This window comes from Podarcis pityusensis (genome assembly GCF_964106645.2).
Source record: "Podarcis pityusensis genome assembly, chromosome: 7".
NCBI lineage: Eukaryota > Metazoa > Chordata > Lepidosauria > Squamata > Lacertidae > Podarcis > Podarcis pityusensis.
Window position 1 is genome coordinate 14125124 of NC_138031.1, and position 17769 is coordinate 14142892.

At 42.1% G+C, this 17769-nt stretch overlaps 1 protein-coding gene across 1 annotated transcript; it reads right to left on the minus strand.

Moving 5' to 3' along the window:
- Nucleotides 1-344: 344 nt before the first annotated feature.
- Nucleotides 345-13900, minus strand: RNF139 (ring finger protein 139). Its single transcript, XM_081012628.1, has 2 exons — nucleotides 13702-13900; nucleotides 345-2434 (listed from the first exon to the last, which is right to left on the minus strand). The coding sequence occupies exons 1-2, from the start codon at nucleotides 13883-13885 to the stop codon at nucleotides 612-614; spliced, it is 2007 nt and encodes a 668-aa protein (XP_080868754.1). The 5' UTR covers nucleotides 13886-13900; the 3' UTR covers nucleotides 345-611.
- Between the last annotated feature and the right edge of the window lie 3869 nt (nucleotides 13901-17769).

Consider the following 17769-nt stretch of genomic DNA (forward strand, 5'->3'; position numbering starts at 1 on the left):
AGAAATGCAACCCTTAGCAAAAACAACAGTTTCTTCATCCCCAACATTTCTCTCTTCCCATAAACATAAAAACAGTAGCAAGAATGGTAACAGTTATGCAAACCTAAAATTTTAATTTTTGCTGTCAAGTTGGAAATGATGCTTTGATAGGATTTTAAAATAACTGACATCTGTTAACCCTTATCCAATATTTTAATTGGTTTAAAGGGTGACTCCTTGAGACACTGGCTTGTTTTCAATATATCCAAAAACCATGGGCTTAAGTTTACCAAAGTGCGGGAACTTTTTGACACAACTTGCACACTATAATTTTTTGATCAATTAAGAAGTGTTTTGTTCAACTGTTTTAAAAAATATGCGAAAACACTTTATTCCATGTACAATAATGTACATAAAGTTTAAGGTGGTCGCAAAAGAGACCAGCAGTAATTAAGAGGTATATTTACAATCGCACATCACAGTAAATTGACAACCCCATTCACAGATTCAACATTTTGAGATACTGTTCTTGTGCTTAGTTACACACTGATGAAGTGAAGCTTTTATTCCATAGTTGAACTCCACTATTAACACCCACCCACAGTGTTCAGTACATGACATTTTAAACCAAGTCAGGTTCCCTGTTCTGAGTGTTCTTCGGGCAGTGTGACAGACTGACTTGAATTCTCAGTCTCTGCTTCCTCCTCACTCTCAGAACTGTCATTATCTTCATTTAGTTCATTTTCCATATCAGCAGCTGCATCTTCTCCTTGCAAAGGATTTTCATCAGGTTCATTTTCATCGAGTGCAACAAAGCCATTGTTATTTGAGAGATTGAGATTCTCCTTCTCCTCAGTATAAACTTTTTGATGGCACATTGGACAAGTGTCTTGAATGTAGAGCCATTTCCGAAGGCAAAGTGCATGGAAGTAATGGTTACATGGAGTAATACGAGCAGATGTAGTAAACTCGTGGTAGCAGATTGCACACACGTCATCGATTTCACGTAATCGCTCTCCTTTGACTTCAGGAAGTGAGTTGATTTTCTCAACAGCTGTCCTGCGATTGATAAAGGTTTTCCAGCCATTCTTTGCCTGCAGGTAGATGTTGAAGTAGGCATGCAGACACATCATACAAGCCCGGATTTTGCTTCCTGATTCAAACACCATGGTGTAAGCACCATTCCCAAACATTATTACTCCAAATATAAACTCAATTATATTGCCCGTTGATCGAACATAGTAGACATAATCATCAAGCTTTTCCCATAGGACATTATAGTAGCCATCAATCATAAAGAGTACATACACAGTGATAGAAACAATAACCTTCAGGCAGAGTTCCACGCAGAATGCCGTAACAGCAAACAGCCATGTATTTAGTGCATAGTGGTGCCAAAGCATGTAACTGAGCAAAATTGGAAGAACAAAGAGGCAAGCTGAGACGAAGAGCACAGGAAAGTGTCTGCGAAATGAGGACACATGGGAGGCACTCAGAGACATTAGGACAGGGTCTGTCATTCCGTGGATAAAATGCAGGACTGCGGTCAGCAAAAGGCACATGTTTCGACTCAAGCGAACTAGTCTCTCTTCTGGCTTAAGCCCACTTAAACCAGTCTGCAGGGCCAAAATAAAAAATAAAACTGGTGCCACAAAACCAAGCCTTTTGTCGTCTTCATCAGTAGATCCAATAAAGGCCAAGATACCAAGCCCCAGGTAGTGAGCTATAGATGAAATTACAGCACTCATGCCTAATACAGTTAAAGTAGAATCACACCCGCTGACAATAAGGCTGCAAAATAACTCCCAAAAACTGTCCCAAGAAATCATGTAAAATTTAATGCCTGGATCAGTTTCTGCCATTTTGATGAAGAATGTTAATACAACAGCTTGAGCTGCCAGCCTCGTTAGCCAAAAGACCCGCAAAACTGATGGAAAACGAATCCTTTTCCATGTATCTTCCAGCAACAGTTGTAATCCATAAATGCGATACATGTGCCTTATAAGAAGATAGACATACCGTGAAGAGTAGTAGAACCGTTTAATTTTATAAACTAAAACGACCAGGGTGTATACTGTCAAAATGAAGCCTGAGGTAAAGACTAAAATCTGCCTGATGTGTAACGGCAATTCAACGATCAAGCCTACAAGAGGAATCAATAAATCCAGTATGATTAGCTGAGAATATATGGACTGGATATTTAACAGTGCAACGTAGCCAATTCCAAAGGCAAGCTGAAGGACAGAGAGTGCCATCCCTAAGGAAGGTCCTTTATGAGGAAGGAGCTGAACTCCAAAAGGTGTTGTATAAGAGGCACTGTGGAAGTTTATGTGCAAAAAAGCGTAATAGTTCACCATCACTGATGTTGCGGCTAGCAGAAGAGCGGAGCTGATCGTATAAAACTTGAAAAGTGATCTTTGTGACAGAATCAGAACAACACTGGATACAAAGACACCTAAAAGGAGGAGGAAAGGAGAGTTAGTTGTCTGCACGCTCTAAAATGACAATTGCTCAATGACTCTAAAGCACATGCACTTTGAACAAGTGTGACTGTTTGTTAAGTTTTCAGTCCTCTCTGTAAATTCAATTCTACAGTTCAATTTTATAGAAGCTGTACTCCAATTAATCCAATCATAGTAAATAATAATTTCCACACAGCCCAGAATATCAACTCTTGAACAGGCATACCTCACTTTATTGCACTTCACAGATATTGCTCCTTACGAGGCCGCTTCCAGGGGAAGGAAGCCCCCCGCCACCTCTCTTCTGGCCTGGAGCTAGGTTTCCCCCTTTCGCCCCTGCAGCCAGGGGGGTCTGGCTTAATAGACTACAGTATAGTGTAAACGTCACTTTTATATGTACTGGGAAACAACAAAACCTGTGTAACTCGCTTTACTGCAATATTCACTTATTGTGGTGGTCTGGAATCAACTCTCAATAATCTCTAAGGTATGCCTGTATATTCACTTGCTCCAAACTACTGAGGACAAATAAGCACAATGGAAATGAGGGCAAACTAATCACGTTTGATAGCATCAATTAGGCCACCATTTCTACATACATTGCTGTTCCTCTGTAGCAGCTCAGACCTCCTAGCGGCAAGTAGGAGATCATCAACACAGAGCAATATACACCAAAGTCATTATTGACCAGGGCCAGAGGGGGCCTTTTTAGTGATCACACCCAGACTGTGGGATTTGGTGCTCAGAAAGGTTCTTCACCCCTTCCCTGAGGGTCTTTTGCAATAAGGACCTTCCTTTTTAAGGAGGCCTTGGTTACTAGATGGGCTTTTAGTTTTTTATGGCTTTAATACTTAGAAAAAAATCAGTAAAAACTAGATGATGATTATGATGATGATGATGATAACAAAATAAAATAAAATAATATTTTATTTATACCCTGCCCTCCCCAGCCAAGACCAATAATAAAAACAAGTTGAATGAATACAACTTAAAAACAAGATTAAAATACAACATTAAAACATTAAAATGCAGCCTCATCACAGGAGAAAGGAAAAAAGAAAGGGGGGGAGAATCAAACTGACTCCAAGCCAAAGGCCAGGTGGAACAACTCTGTCTTACAGGTCCTACAGAAAGAAATCAGATCCTGCAGGGCCCTGGTCTCATGAGACAGAGTGTTCCACCAGGCCGGAGCCAGTGTTGAAAAAGCCCCGGCTCTGGTTGAGGCTAATCTAACTTCCTTAGGGCCCAGGACCTCTAGGGTGTTGCTATTTATGGACCTTAAGATCCTCTGTGCGGCATTAGCGTTTAGTATTTATCTGTATCTTGATTTCATTCATTCATTCTATTTCCCGTCTGCATATAGGTTGTGTTGTTGGTGGGCATCCTGAATTTTTTCTAAATACAGACTGCATTCACATATATCATGTAAACAACAGGAATATAACAGGGGCCACCTACCATCGTGGGCCCATGAGCAACTTGGAGGACTGGAACTGTTATGGGCATCATGCACACACTGTGACCCCAACACACTACAACCTTTTTTACTGGCTACAATTAAATGCTCTTTTTAGCCTAATTTCAGTAGGGGAACTGAACCCTTTGGGTGCAAGGAAAGGCCTCTGGAGGTGCATCTTTGTCTGAAGGTGCCACATTGGCAATCAGCGTTTTAAAATTACATTGTATGAAGGTAAGAAATGGTCTAGGGAAATAAAACAACCATTTATGGATGAGTAAACAGCACTGTAACTGTACTTAACATCACAGCCTGTTACTGCCTATTATACCCATCACTGATTTGCATAGTGGTTACACTTACACAAACACTGAAAACACTTGTTTTTCCAATCCCATGGCAGCATGTTCTTATACAATAAGAGTGCAAACCAGGCATTTCCTGTGGTGTTTTAATACAAAACCTGGAGGTGTGTCAATGACACGGTTAACAAGCAATATAGCCAACAGTCAAGCCCCATTATCATGCAGTTTCACTCTACCATCTGGGTGCTGCTTTTTGCTAAGTTGGTTTATGTAGCCAAAAACACCTTGGGCTTAAGGTTCTCCACAAGACTTCCTGCCAGTTTTTGCCAAAATGGGGAGAGAAAGAACCATGCACACCACCTGGAGCTCCTTGGAAGAAAAGGTGGTATATAAATTTAATAAATAAAATAAAACCCATAAATATTTGCAGGTTGTGCCCTACCAATGAAGAATTTGAGGTTTTATGATGAATACTGCTTGCCTAATCTGACGACAAGAAGGCTCGTGACTGGAAGAGATCAGTGATTAATTAAATGATTAGAGCAGGCATGTCCAAAGTCCATTTCGGGGGCCTAATCCGACCCTGTGGCAGTTTATTTCCTGGGGTAAAATCCTAAAAAAAAACCAAAAACCCTCAACAACTTCAACCCTAAAAAAATGTCAACAACTTTGGCTGGCCCTTACAGCCCTTCACTTCATCAAATCTGGCCCTCTTTGAAAAAAGTTTGGACACTACTGCATTAGAGACTGTTTGAGCATATTACACAGATCCTGGTCTGACTGCACTGGTTACCAATTCATTTTCAGGCCCAATTCAAAGTGCTGGTTTTAACCTATTAAGCCTTAAATAGCTCAGGACTGCAATATATTCAAGGACCGCCTCTTTCCACATGAACCTACCCAGATCCTGAGATCATCTTCTTGGAGGTTTCTAAGCAGAGGTTGGATGGCCATCTGTCATGGATGCTTTAGTTGAGATTCCTGCCTTGCAGGGGGTTGGACTAGATGACCCTCGGGAACCCTTCCAACTCTACAATTCTATGAAATTATCTCCAGGTCAGTGAGTAGGCTGGAGAGGAAGGGGCAGAATGCTATTTCTGCTATAGCAGCTCACTCTGTTTTTGTACTGGCCATAGAAAATGGTTTTACTGCCTCCACAGCCCTGTTTGAACCTGCAATCCCCCATCCTTACTCATAAGCGTCGGTGTGGTGAGCAGCATTGCCTCATTTCAGTATTATTATTATTATTATTAACTATACTTGCATACTGCCCTTCATGTGAAGCTCACAGGGCAGTTCACAACATAAAAATACAAAATGAAAACACATAATAAAAATGAAAGCAAACAAAACAACACCCCCCCCCCCATTACAGGCAGAATTAAAAGGTCACAGAATATTAATCAATACAATAAATTCCACAAAGCCAGGAAAGGTAATCTTGCCACCTCAATAGTAGGGTGGGGCTGTCAACGCGCCAGATTTCCCCACCTCTCCTGCAAGACAGTAAGCTTCCCCCAGCTTGTATATTGGGAACATGCTGGGAACAACATAGTCTGCATCTCTAAGAAATGGAACCTGAGTGAACTGTAGGTTTTCAGAGAGTCAAGCTGGAGGAAGGTCAGAACTGCAACCCCCTTTATGAGTAAACAGCACACAAGTAAAAATGCTTCCAGGCTGGTAGCTTTGGGGGGCTTACTAACAGGATTGCCTTGAGCCCTGTGGGGCTATATTTGGCTGGATGGGTCACAAGTTATTCAGGCCTCACTTAAAGGACCATTACAATCAATCTGGAAAACAAGAAGCAGCGGCCAGAATGATCAGAGGCTGCTGAATGCAGATTAAGAGCTTGGTCATGCCTTACAGTAATTATTATTGGAGAAGTACATGAGTTATTAGTGCAGTGAACTGAAGCTAACTCATAAGGAAAATTAACAAATCTGTTTATAATCTAATAGTGATTATTATTTCTTGAATCCTCTTTAGCTGAGAGGCAATATGATTGTACTCCAGAAAACATTGGTGGTGGCACTGGCAGGGGGAATAGCGCTACTAGTTAAAAGAACCAAAGTATATACTTTTTCCATTATGGGTTTTTTTAAAAAAGGATTTAGAGCCACTAATTAGCCATAAGAGCAAAGAACCTGGTTTCAAAACAACAAGATAACTTCAGATAGAGTATTCATTGGGTTTCAACTATTGCCCAATGGGCCAGAAAGATTTCCCTGTCATGTGACGTGGGATGAAGCAGTGGACCTACTAAGATTCTTTGGTGCATTCAAGACAAATGGGTAAAAAGGGCTCGAGTGTTATAGTAGTTAGTGTCTCCTCTTCTGGCTTAAAATAACTTGTTTATAACAGTGACCTTTCACTCATACTAGACGGCAAAACTATATTCCTCCCAGAGGAAAGTAGTGAGACACTACTTCTATTCTTTCCAAATTGGATTGAGGGAATAAACTTATTTGGATGGATTGACTAGGACGACATTTATTCAACGTTCCTTTAAGGCTTGGCGGAAACAAGGATTTGGATCAAAATATAGTCCCTGGAAAACAAAGGAAAAGTCAAGTGAAGCTTGTCTTTTAACTGTTTTACTGAGGTGAGAGTAGCCAGAGTATGCAAATGTGTTGTAAATGTTAACATTCTTTATACCAGTGTTTGAAACTACCATTGTTCTAGGTGCATTTTGTGACAAGGAATTTCATTAGTGTGAGCAGTTTCTGAGCTCTGGGCACAGTTCTGCGCCTAAGATTTCAGATTAAAACTGCAGAGTGGAAATAAAGGAAGACCTTCTTCTGCCTCCCCACTTCCAGCCACTCTCTGAAGACTGGAGAAGAGACCCTCTTAAGAATATTAGTGGGTGGGCAGGGGAAGGACTAGACCATGTGGAAAATGAACGTAATATTTTAGCTGCAGTTCATTCATTTTCAGCTTTGTATTCTTGTTATTAAAAAAGTGTGCCTAGACATTCCGTTGTTATGCCCATAACCAAGTTTAAGGTGCCATTTAGCTCCTAGCTTTCATATCTCAGCTTCTAACATGGCTTTACACACTGTATATTTGTATTTGGACATGAAATTACTGCAAAGCGTTCTGAATAATGTGTAATTGGACATGCAATTCCGACTTCACAATAAAAGGGGGGAAAGCTGATGTTGGCTTCTAAATCAAAAGTTTCTCAATGAAAAATACAAGAACCACTATCCTAGTAATTAAAGCAAGGGGAAATAACCTTTTAGATGTATATCAACTGCATGATTATTCAATGTGTTTTCTAAGGGGAAAGGTTATAGGACTGCCAAATGATCTCTGCCTGAGTTATTAACTGCTAAATATTATATCTCTCAGGAAATTGTCTTTTCTATCTGTAATCTTATTATACCAGCTACAGTTCCCACATGGGCCAGCAAATAAGGAGCTCTCTTAGCTATAGCCATATATTTGAGTAAGGGAATATGCCAGTATAAATTTAAACCATTCAAGATATATCCAGAGTAGGACTGGGCAATATTATCAATATGTGGACGCAGACGCAGACCACTTCACTCAGCCAGCGGTATATCGCTGGTGAAACTGCTGCCGCTTGAGTCCCTAAGCCTCCAGGGCGCTAATGGGGAAACAAACTACAGTGGTGCCTCGCAAGACGAAAAGAATCCGTTCCGCGAGTCTCTTCGTCTTGCGGGTTTTTTCGTCTTGCGAAGCAAGCCCATTAGAGGTTTAGCGGCTTAGCGCTACAGTATTAGCGGCTTAACCGGCTTAAAGATCAGCTGATAAGCGGCTTAATGATCAGCTGATAAGTGGCTTAGCATCAGCTGTTAAGCGGCTTAAAGATCAGCTGATAAGCGGCTTTGCCATCAGCTGTTAAGCGGCTTAAAGATCAGCTGATAAGCGGCTTAGCATCAGCTGATAAGCGGCTTAGCCATCAGCTGATAAGCGGTTTAGCGGCTTGGGAAAAAGGGGGGGAAAGGAAAAAAACCCCGCAGGAACTTGCAAGACATTTTCGTCTTGCGAAGCAAGCACATAGGAAATTCGTTTTGCAAAGCACCTCCAAAACGGAAAACCCTTTCGTCTAGCGGGTTTTCCGTCTTGCGAGGCATTCGTCTTGCGGGGCACCACTGTAGCTGGGAGCTGGAGGCAGAGGGACTCAAGGTGGCAGTTTCACCAGCGATATACCACAGGTGAAACCACCATCACACTCTGCCCCAGCAGAGAGAGAATCAAGCTGAATCAGCGAGGAGCGTGCTGCTGCCCTCACCTCAGCCATGCAGTTTTAAGGAGCCCCTGACCCGCAAAAGCCAACAACGGGATGGATGCTCCATTAAAGTGCTCCCCCTTCCCAGCTGAGAGAGCCCCGATTCCGCTCCTGCTTGCACAGGAGTAGGAGTGGGAGGAGGGCTGCTCAGGTGGGGAGCGTGAAGCTGACTGGATATGGAGAGAACTGTACATTTTAGGATATTCATAAATTCATACGTGAGTGCAGATTATGTAAAACCATCTGTATCTCCAACATACAACTGCTCTATATAATTACAAAAAATATTCTCAGTATCTCAACAAACCCAACAAAAATCTAACTCCTTGAAGATAATCTACCATAGCATTCTGAAAATCAAACTCTCTACCATTCTCTCTCCAAAATTATATAAATCGGTGTCTTTTTGTTTGAGGAGTATCTGAAGTAATTCTGGTCTCTTGATAATCTTCTCCGTAATTGCAATAACACATACTCTAAGTAATCAGGTTTTCACTTCTGGGATTTTATCATCCTTCCAAAGTCTAGCCAAAACATTTTAGCTAGAACTGGATACAGTCATACCTCATGTTATGTTTGCTTTATGTTACGTTCTTTCAGGTTACATCCCACGGCGACCCGGAAGTACCGGAAAGGGTTACTTCTGGGTTTCGCCGCTCGCGCATGCGCAGAAATGCTAAACCGCGCATGCGCACAAGTGCCGAATTGCGCTGCGTACCTGCACAGATACTGCGCTTCAGGTTGCGCTCTTTACATGTTGCAAACGGGCCTCCGGAACAGATCCCGTCGCAACCAGAGGTACCACTGTATTGGATATGAGGCATGGTCAAAAATATGCAATAGAAATGAATTCTAAGAATTCTCTGCAAATGAATAAATGCTATGACCTATCCTAATACATCAATTCCTTAAAATTTCTGTCCAGTAAATCACTCACATATATTTCCACTATCCTTTGACTAGAGTTATGGCCCTGAACCAAAATTGCAACTAGATATGAGGAAAACATATTAGACAACCCAGGGCTTATCTGGACATGACCCATGAATCACAGTATCTGAACACCCTATTGATTCCTAGAAGAAGCAAACATACATCCAAATGTTAAAGTTCAAGTTTAAGACTTATTATGAAAGCTCAATGATACACAACCTTCTCCCTGACTATGATATACCCGGAAGTCAAATTGTAATGTACTAGGGACAATCGGCTTCTATCTCTTACCACAAGCAAAGCTTCCCACAATTAGCTTAGCAGACCATGGTCCCAATCCAGAGAAGTCACATTCCAAAAATCCCCCTGAAATTAACGGGATGTGCAGGTAAATGGTACTAGTTTCAGCAGAATTAAGCACAACTAACAGTCTCAATTGGTGCCCCAAATTAATTCATAGTTCAACACTTTCCAATAAATTATGCTGCAATGTTATGCGCACCTGCTATTAAGTCCCATGGAAAAGAATATATCTGTGTAGACATGCATAAGATTGTCTCAACTTCCTTAAAAATCTTAAGAAAAGTGTTAGTTTAATTCTTTCTGAAACACAAGGTCCCACAATATTTATAGGAGGAAGAACGGGGAACAATACAAATCTCTAAAACATAAAGGACTTTTATAATATGGCTACTCTTTTTAAATCAAGGCTTTTAAATTGAAAAAAGAGCCCCTATACAAGCTGCATCCATTTTTTAGACTACATTGATCCAGATTTTTATTTTTTATTTATGCAATTTGTATACCACCCTTTATCTGAAAATCCCAGGGCGAGCCAGATGAACAAGATGAATGTGGCTTATGTAAAATTTGAGATAAAGAAGGAATACAAGGGCTTCCATTCTAGACTCTCCTCATCCCCTAATCCTTTCAAGAAAGGATAGTTATCAAATGCCCCTAATCACTTAATCTTATCATTTTACCCTTAGCAGAGATCATCCAGTAACTGACCTGATAGATCTCATTTATATAAGATTAGCTTAAAAGCACTCAATTTTGATGCATCTTCACAATGGAATGATAATAGACATGTTTAATTACATGTTTACAACTTTACCACCCCCTCATCGTCATTATCACACAAACTATGACCATGGAAACTGAAGCACACAGCACTTAAAAGCCTCACCCTGCTATGGGGGGAGGGAATTCCACCTCTTTTATTATTAGTGTTTCTATAGTAAGTGATGAGTCACCAGTTGAGGTTACACCCCCTGAGTATTATGCTCTGCAACACCCTTTCAGCTGTTATTCCAATGTACTACAATGTACCTATTATTCTGGCTTAATGCCTATCAGGCCACGTTCCAGACACAAATATCAAGCTCGCAGAACAGAACTAGGATTTACCCAGTAACACTATCACAACTGTCATAGTTTAATCTCCAAACCAAAGTACTGTATATGGAAACTGGGGAGGAAGGGAGGGGTGAAAACCAATTCCACATTTGCATACTGCATTGATGTCTAGTTCAGAGATCAGACATCACAGACTGCTCAGAACTTGTTTATACAGATCAATAATTTATATAATTTATCTATCTATCTATCTATCTATCTATCTATCTCTCTATCTTCTAAAACTCTTTCTGCTTTGTAAGATTATAAAACTCTCATGAATGGGAATAACATCTCAGAAGGTATGGAGAAATCCAAGAATGATTTGAAGTACCAAGGGTTGTAATATGCAATATAGGTTTCTATACACCCTGTAGGGTACGCTCTCCCAGTGTCAGTAAAGCATACTTCTGGTCATGTGATCGAACTTCACTTTCCCCCTAGTAGTTCTCCATATGCCCTTTAAATCTTCTCTGCAGAGTTGGTGGATCCTCTGGGACAGATTTTTAACAGAGAAAGGTGAAATCCCACTGCACAAACAGAAGTCTGCTAAGGCAATGCCCATGCAACTTAGCCTCACTTAGGAAATGTGACGTCAAGTTTCATAAAAGTCCATCCGTCCCCACCACCACCACTACAGTATAAATGTGCTCTAAGCAAATCAGCGGATCTTGTCAGGCTAATAGTTATAGTAAAACTCAATTATGTAAAAGCTTTTATAGAGCTCTGTGCTAAATTAAATTGGAGCTGACAGGTAAATTCATTAGAATGTAATTTGGAATGCAACATAAAGATGAAATAATGAGGAAGATAGGAAGAGCTGTTTAGCATTTAGGAGCTATCTACGGTAAGTAGTTTTGCTAAAAAGCTATTATTAAATGAGTTGTTAACAGGCAATATCCTCTACCAGATAGTAGTTCACAAATACATGTGCCATTCTTATTATTATCAGCTGCTTTTCTTCACAAAGTTACCCAAAGCACATGTTACTTGTGGCATATATAAAACCACTTGAAAGAGGGGGAAAGAGAAGCAAACTTTGTTCTACAGTATTTACAACTGCACATTTATCTGATCATTTAGGGGAGATTTTTATCACATGCAAGCAGATAAATGACTGTTTTCAAGTCTGGTTTCCACACCATTTCATGTGACATTTCTTGCACGAATAGCACTTCTGTGCAGGAAAAAGCAAGCAAACTGTTTTATCATATACAAAAACCATGCATATCTATTTTGTTGCCTGTATGTGACTAGTTATCTGAATAATATTGTTCTAAACAGACAATTGCTATCTAGGTAAGAATCATAGAATTGTAGAGTTGGAAGGGACGACGAGAGTCATTTAGTCCTTCTGCAATGAAGGAATCTTTTGCCCAACGTGGGGCTTCAACCCACGACCCTGCAATTAAGAGTCTCATGTTCTACTCACTGAGCTACCCCAGCACAAATTGGAAACTGGTTCTGCTTGAACCAAGATATGATGACCAAATTACCAGCAGGCCTATTGCAAAAAAGCAGAAGGCACTGAAACACTAGAGGTTATAGTTAACAGTTGGGCAACCTTAGCCCACGACAAGATCATAAAAGGTCATTTTACAGTCAACAAGCTGTCCCTGGCAAAGGTTTAGCAAACTAGGCTCTTATAAAACTTCCATAAAACTTGGGACTAGCTTTCACTACTCTTAATTTTAGGGGGGGGGGACCTATACTGTAGTTATTTTGACTGAAATTTAAAGGATTGTAGCTTAGCTAACAATCCAAGGGAAGCAGGAAGTCTGACCCAGGTGTCAGCATTAAATAAACTAGGGGTTTCCCAAACTGTAGTCTGTGTGCCAACAGTGATCCACAAATTTCATATTGATCCTTAAGTGTATTTTTATTGTGTTTATGTGTGAATACAATCTGAATCATACCATGCAATGCAAACTGTGATATAATAAAACTTAGAAATGCAATTAAAAAACAATTAAAAATAGACAGCATCTAGCACAGTGTGTCACAACTGTGACAACAGGTAGAAAAATCATTAAGTGATCCACCAAGAGCAAGTAGTCTGCGGGAGCAAAAGGTTTGGGAAGCCATGACAAAAAGAAAGTGGACACGTCTCACTGGAAATCTGGGTGTGAGGAAAGCAGAGCTAGGAAAAAGAGACGCATTCACTGTGCAAAAGACTACAGTAAACGTTTAGCCTATTCCAGCCAGATCAATAAACGTACATTTTCACCCTTTAGCATCCTTCAAAAGTGCCCTTCACACCCCTAACTCTAAATGGCTGAAGATGTGCTGCTGTTTCAACACTTACTTATGGGTCAACCGAGGATTAGCAAACATCCTTTTTACAAGGACAACAACCACAACCACCAACCCGGTGCAGTTTTGATGCTCTCAAGGGGAAAGGAGGAGGTGGTTTAGGGAGGATTCACGCCCGAGTAAAACAGGTAGGCGATCGCCCTCTTCTCTCCCCAACGCCAATGAAAAGTAAGAGAGCAGGAAAGTTGCCGCACAAGGAAGCGCGGAGAAGGCACGGCGACCGTTCACCACAGAAGCTTCTTCCGGGGTGGCGGAAAAAAGGGTTGGAGATGTCTCCCCCCCCTTACATAAAAACCCTTCCTCTCCACCTCCTTAGTAGCCTATAGGAAGGGAAGGGGATGACAGAATTGCATCACAGAACTGTAGAGTGGGAAGGGCTACCGGGAGGTCATCTAGTCCAACCCCCTGCAATGCAGGAACCGTTTGCCCCACGTGGTGCTCGAACCCGCGACCCTGAGATCTCGTGATCTATACCTGCTGAGGTAAAATTGGGACGGAGGTGGGGGGTGGAAGCCCCACCCACCCCTTTCTCTCCCCCCACCCCCCAGCGATAGGCATTTAAATGGGGTGCCCGTGAGGGGTGGGGGAAGGGTCTCTCACCCATCAGCCGCAGCAGCCCCCCCAGAAGGCCGGCCCACAGGGAGTCTCCGGGGAACACCGGGGACGAGTTGAAGATGGCGTCGATGAGGAAAAGGCTGGGCACCCGCAGCGCCACCTCCGCGCCGGCCCGCAGCCACGGGCCCAGCCGCTGAGGCGGCGGTTGAAGGGGGCCCGGGGCCGCCATCCCCGAGACCCCGCCGCCTCCTGTCCGTCTCTGGGCGGGCGGCGGGGGGAAGGCAGAGAAAGGGCACGGCGATGACGGCGGCCGCCAGTTACCGCCGGGCTCTCGCCGCCCGGGACCCCGGACGCAGGGACGTTGCCGACGCCGCCGACACCAGCGCTCGCGAGGAGGCCGCCGCCATCATGTCCGCGATGCCTGCCTGCCTCTTCCTCCCTCCTCCTCATCCGCCGCCCGCCAGTCAGCCGGCGCGCGCCGCCGCCGCCGCCTCCTCCTGCAGCAGCAGCAGCGACGTAGCCGCCGCGGCCCTCTCAGAAACAACGCGACGGGCGGGGGAGGGGGAGGAGGGGAGTGGGCGGGGCCACGGCGTCCTCCCCGTCACAATGCCCCGCCCCGCCAATAGGCAGCCGGTGCTGGCGGCGGCGGCGGAGTTGGTGGGTGGAGTTTAGGACTAAAAAAAAAAAAAAACCTCACCCATCACCACCACCAAGGGTAACTGTCGAATGAGCGGCGCGAGCGCACCTCGTACCCGCCAATCCGGAACCGCCAGCGCCGTCGCCGCGCACGCGCTCGGAGGTTTTTTTTTTTTCCCCTCAGGCGAGTCGTTGGTCGCAGTCGTCGTGGGTCTGACCTTAGTGCCTCCTCGCTGAGGAGAGGGAGCGTGTGAGGGAGTCCCGGCTCCGAACGGGTTCTTCCTCAGCAGCGTTTCGAATTATTTATCTGATAAAATTTATACAGTTGATTGTAAAAAACAAACAAACCACACAGACAGACCTCAAAGGACTTTGCAAAAAGATGAGGCAATAAAATCGAAGGGGAATTCACAGCCCTGCTTTAGTTTAACATACTAAAGCAGGTTAAAGTTCATCTCAACTTTAAGCTTCCTCTGAGTAGGCTTGTCTAAAAGAGGATTTTTTTTTTAGCAGGCGCTGAAAAGAATAAAAGGCGCCTACTTTTAAACAGCATATTTATACGCAGTGCCTGATTTACGTATAAGCTAAACAAGCTATTGCTTAGGGCAGCGCACTTGGGGGGGGCGGCAAAAAAATTAAAGGGAAAAAAAAACCGATGTACATTTCCAAAATATAACATAAAAAAACAAAATAAAACCTACAATTATTATTTCATGTTATAGCAAGTTTCTAGAGACTAAATTATGAGTCTTTGTAAATTGTGTTTCTAAAGGAACTTTTGTTATTGCCAAATGCCAATGTGTTTGCATTATTAAGTTTGTTATGAATAAAAAGTAATTTTAAGTTACAACTTAATAATTATTTCACTATTTAATATACTTCTTAATTGTATTTCAGTTCAACAATTACTTTGATAAAATACATATTTTGTTATGTGCAAATGGCTTTAGATACCTATTAGGTCCTAAATTACCATTTGGCATATATTCAGCACACAAAAAAGCGACAATTTGTTGTTGACAAAGGACAGCTGGACATATAAAGGGCCCCATTACCTTCAGTAGCTTAGGGCCTCATCAAACCTAAAGCCAGCTCTTTTTATACCCCGCCTTTTTCCCTGTCAGGGACTCAAGGCACCTTACAGATGAATATAAGAACAGCCAAAAATATAAGGTGTTTTTATCTCTGGAATATTGCTGGAAAGGATACTGCACCTGGTGGTTGGCCTGATCCAAAAAGGGCTCTTGTTACTGCGATTGCTTTCATGCCGTGTAATTGCTGGCACACCCAAGTAAATAATTTTAGACATTTTAGTTTTGAAATGGAGTATACATTTTCCTCCCCTCCCCCATCAAAGAAAAACAACCATGTTGTTTCCCCTCTCAAATCCCAAATTTAGATCCCAAACAGTATGTTGTTGTTTTTCAGAATTTCACTACAAAATATATAGGAGCAAAACGGTGGGATGTGGTCCCAAAGCAAGTGAGTGTATTCAAGCGCAACATGAAGCCTGTTTAGTCAGAAGTACGTTCCAATGATTCCATGGGGCTTACTTCCAAGATAAGTAAGATTACAAGATTACAGCCTAAGGTAGCAGTCGTATACACAAAAAGCTGGCATAAACCAAATTGGTTTAAATTAAGACAGCATTAAGTTGCACCAGATCCAAACTCCGTTCAGTCACAGAGCGACTGATGTCTGAGCCAGCCTAAGCCTATTAGAGGGAGCACAAGCCTTTAAGTTTCCTGCTTGGCAGGGGGTTGGACTCGATGGCCCTTGTGGTCTCTTCCAACTCTATGATTGTAGGATAGTTTTTGAGTTATGCCACTATTTTTGCCATTTTCACTTATTCTGACTTGCTAGGTCAAGGGACTAAACTGAACAGGCTTTGGATCCATCCTAACTGCCCCTGTTTGGTCCCATCCCTGGAAAGCCCATTTTTTGCATGGTTTACAACTCGCTTAAGATACTTTGGGCTCTGCCCAGCTGTCTGGGTTCCTGCTGAGCTGAGATGGTGAGATAAGCCACCTTAGCCCCAAAACATTTGAGACAATAAAGACATGCTCTCTTATGAATCTGCCTGGGCTTTGTGATAGGCCTCTGGAGCTTAATCCTCTGATCTGCTGTCAAGAACCATCAGACTGGCTGGTACTAGGGCAAAACCTTTTCAGCCTCCACAGCTTTGAAACTTCATCCTACAGGAAGTATGTATGTTCCATTGGTTTTAAGTGAATGTCAGAAAAAGTTTTTATTCCACTTAGTTTTTAATAGCTCAATGCAAGCTTCATGTTTTAACTGTTGCTCTTTTGATGGTTTTAGATCTGGTTTGTTTTAAAATTTGCGATATTGTATTCTTAATTGTTTTGTAAAGCACCCTATGAGAGCTTGCACCTTAAAAGGCAGAATATAAAGAATTTCAATAGAAAAAACCTTTGAATACTACTGACAGAGGATGATAAGCAGACATAACTTTTGCGTTGGGGCCAGGCAAATCTTTAGAGCTGAGTCATCATGTATGTACCGTATACGCAGAACCATGCAGTCCTAGTACCAAGCCCTCTCATTCGATATCCTCCCCCAAACAACTCGGTGAACGGCTGTGTGCAGTATTATATAACTTGCACAATTATATAACTTACTAGTAAATGAAGCTTGCATTCCACAAGCATAAATACACATTCCTGGTTGATACTGAAAGTGCGTATAGCCCCAAACTTAAGCTAGTAGAAGCAACAAAACTCCTACACCCTGACATTCTGTCCAGTATGCGGTTTTGGCTCACTCTCTGTTGGAATGCTCCTGGCCTGTTTTATAAGAAAACTTTTTTGCTTCTGGGATTTACTAGAAGCAAAATACCACATTTTCAATAGCATGTTCTACTTAAGGCATACCTAAGTACAGACAAGAGTGGGGCCATACTTTTAGCCCCGGCCATACATTGGGTGATTTTTTAAATATAGCAACCCTGTGTTATGCACAACTGCCTGTATAGAAAGTGAGATTTTGTGTGTGTTTAGCAGCTGCCTATAGTTGGGGCGCCTGGCCAACCTGATGTTAAAACTACACAAGTTATTATTTAAATTACATATTTTAGACAAACCCTTAACTAATAACCAAGCAAGTTTTTCCAGCAATGGTAATTTTTAAAATAATGCATTGGAACAATATACATCAATGTTACAACCTTACAAATTCTTTTTCTATATTGTAATTGTATTATTATTTCACTTGGATGAACCAAAAGAAACACAAGGGGTGACGAAGGATTGTTTTGAAACCTGTGGACCTTCTTTTGATCTCAGCAAAGTCAATCTCAGTTCCCCTTGCTTCTGGGCATGAAGTTTCATAAAAGAGCTATGCAATCTTAGGCAATCTATTTCATAATATGGGTGCGCAATACTGTTGCCTAGTCAGACAGAAACAGTGGTTTATTATAAAACAGAAGTGGAGCCAAAAAGAAAAAAGTATGCAAATTGC

Excerpts from the sequence above, each read along its gene's own strand:
- RNF139 (XM_081012628.1), bottom strand. The coding sequence starts at position 13,885 with ATGGCGGCCCCGGGCCCCCTTCAACCGCCGCCTCAGCGGCTGGGCCCG. Across the intron at positions 2,435-13,701 it reads GGGGCTGCTGCGGCTGATGG|GTGTCTTTGTATCCAGTGTT; the intron begins GTGAGAGACCCT and ends TCCTCCTTTTAG.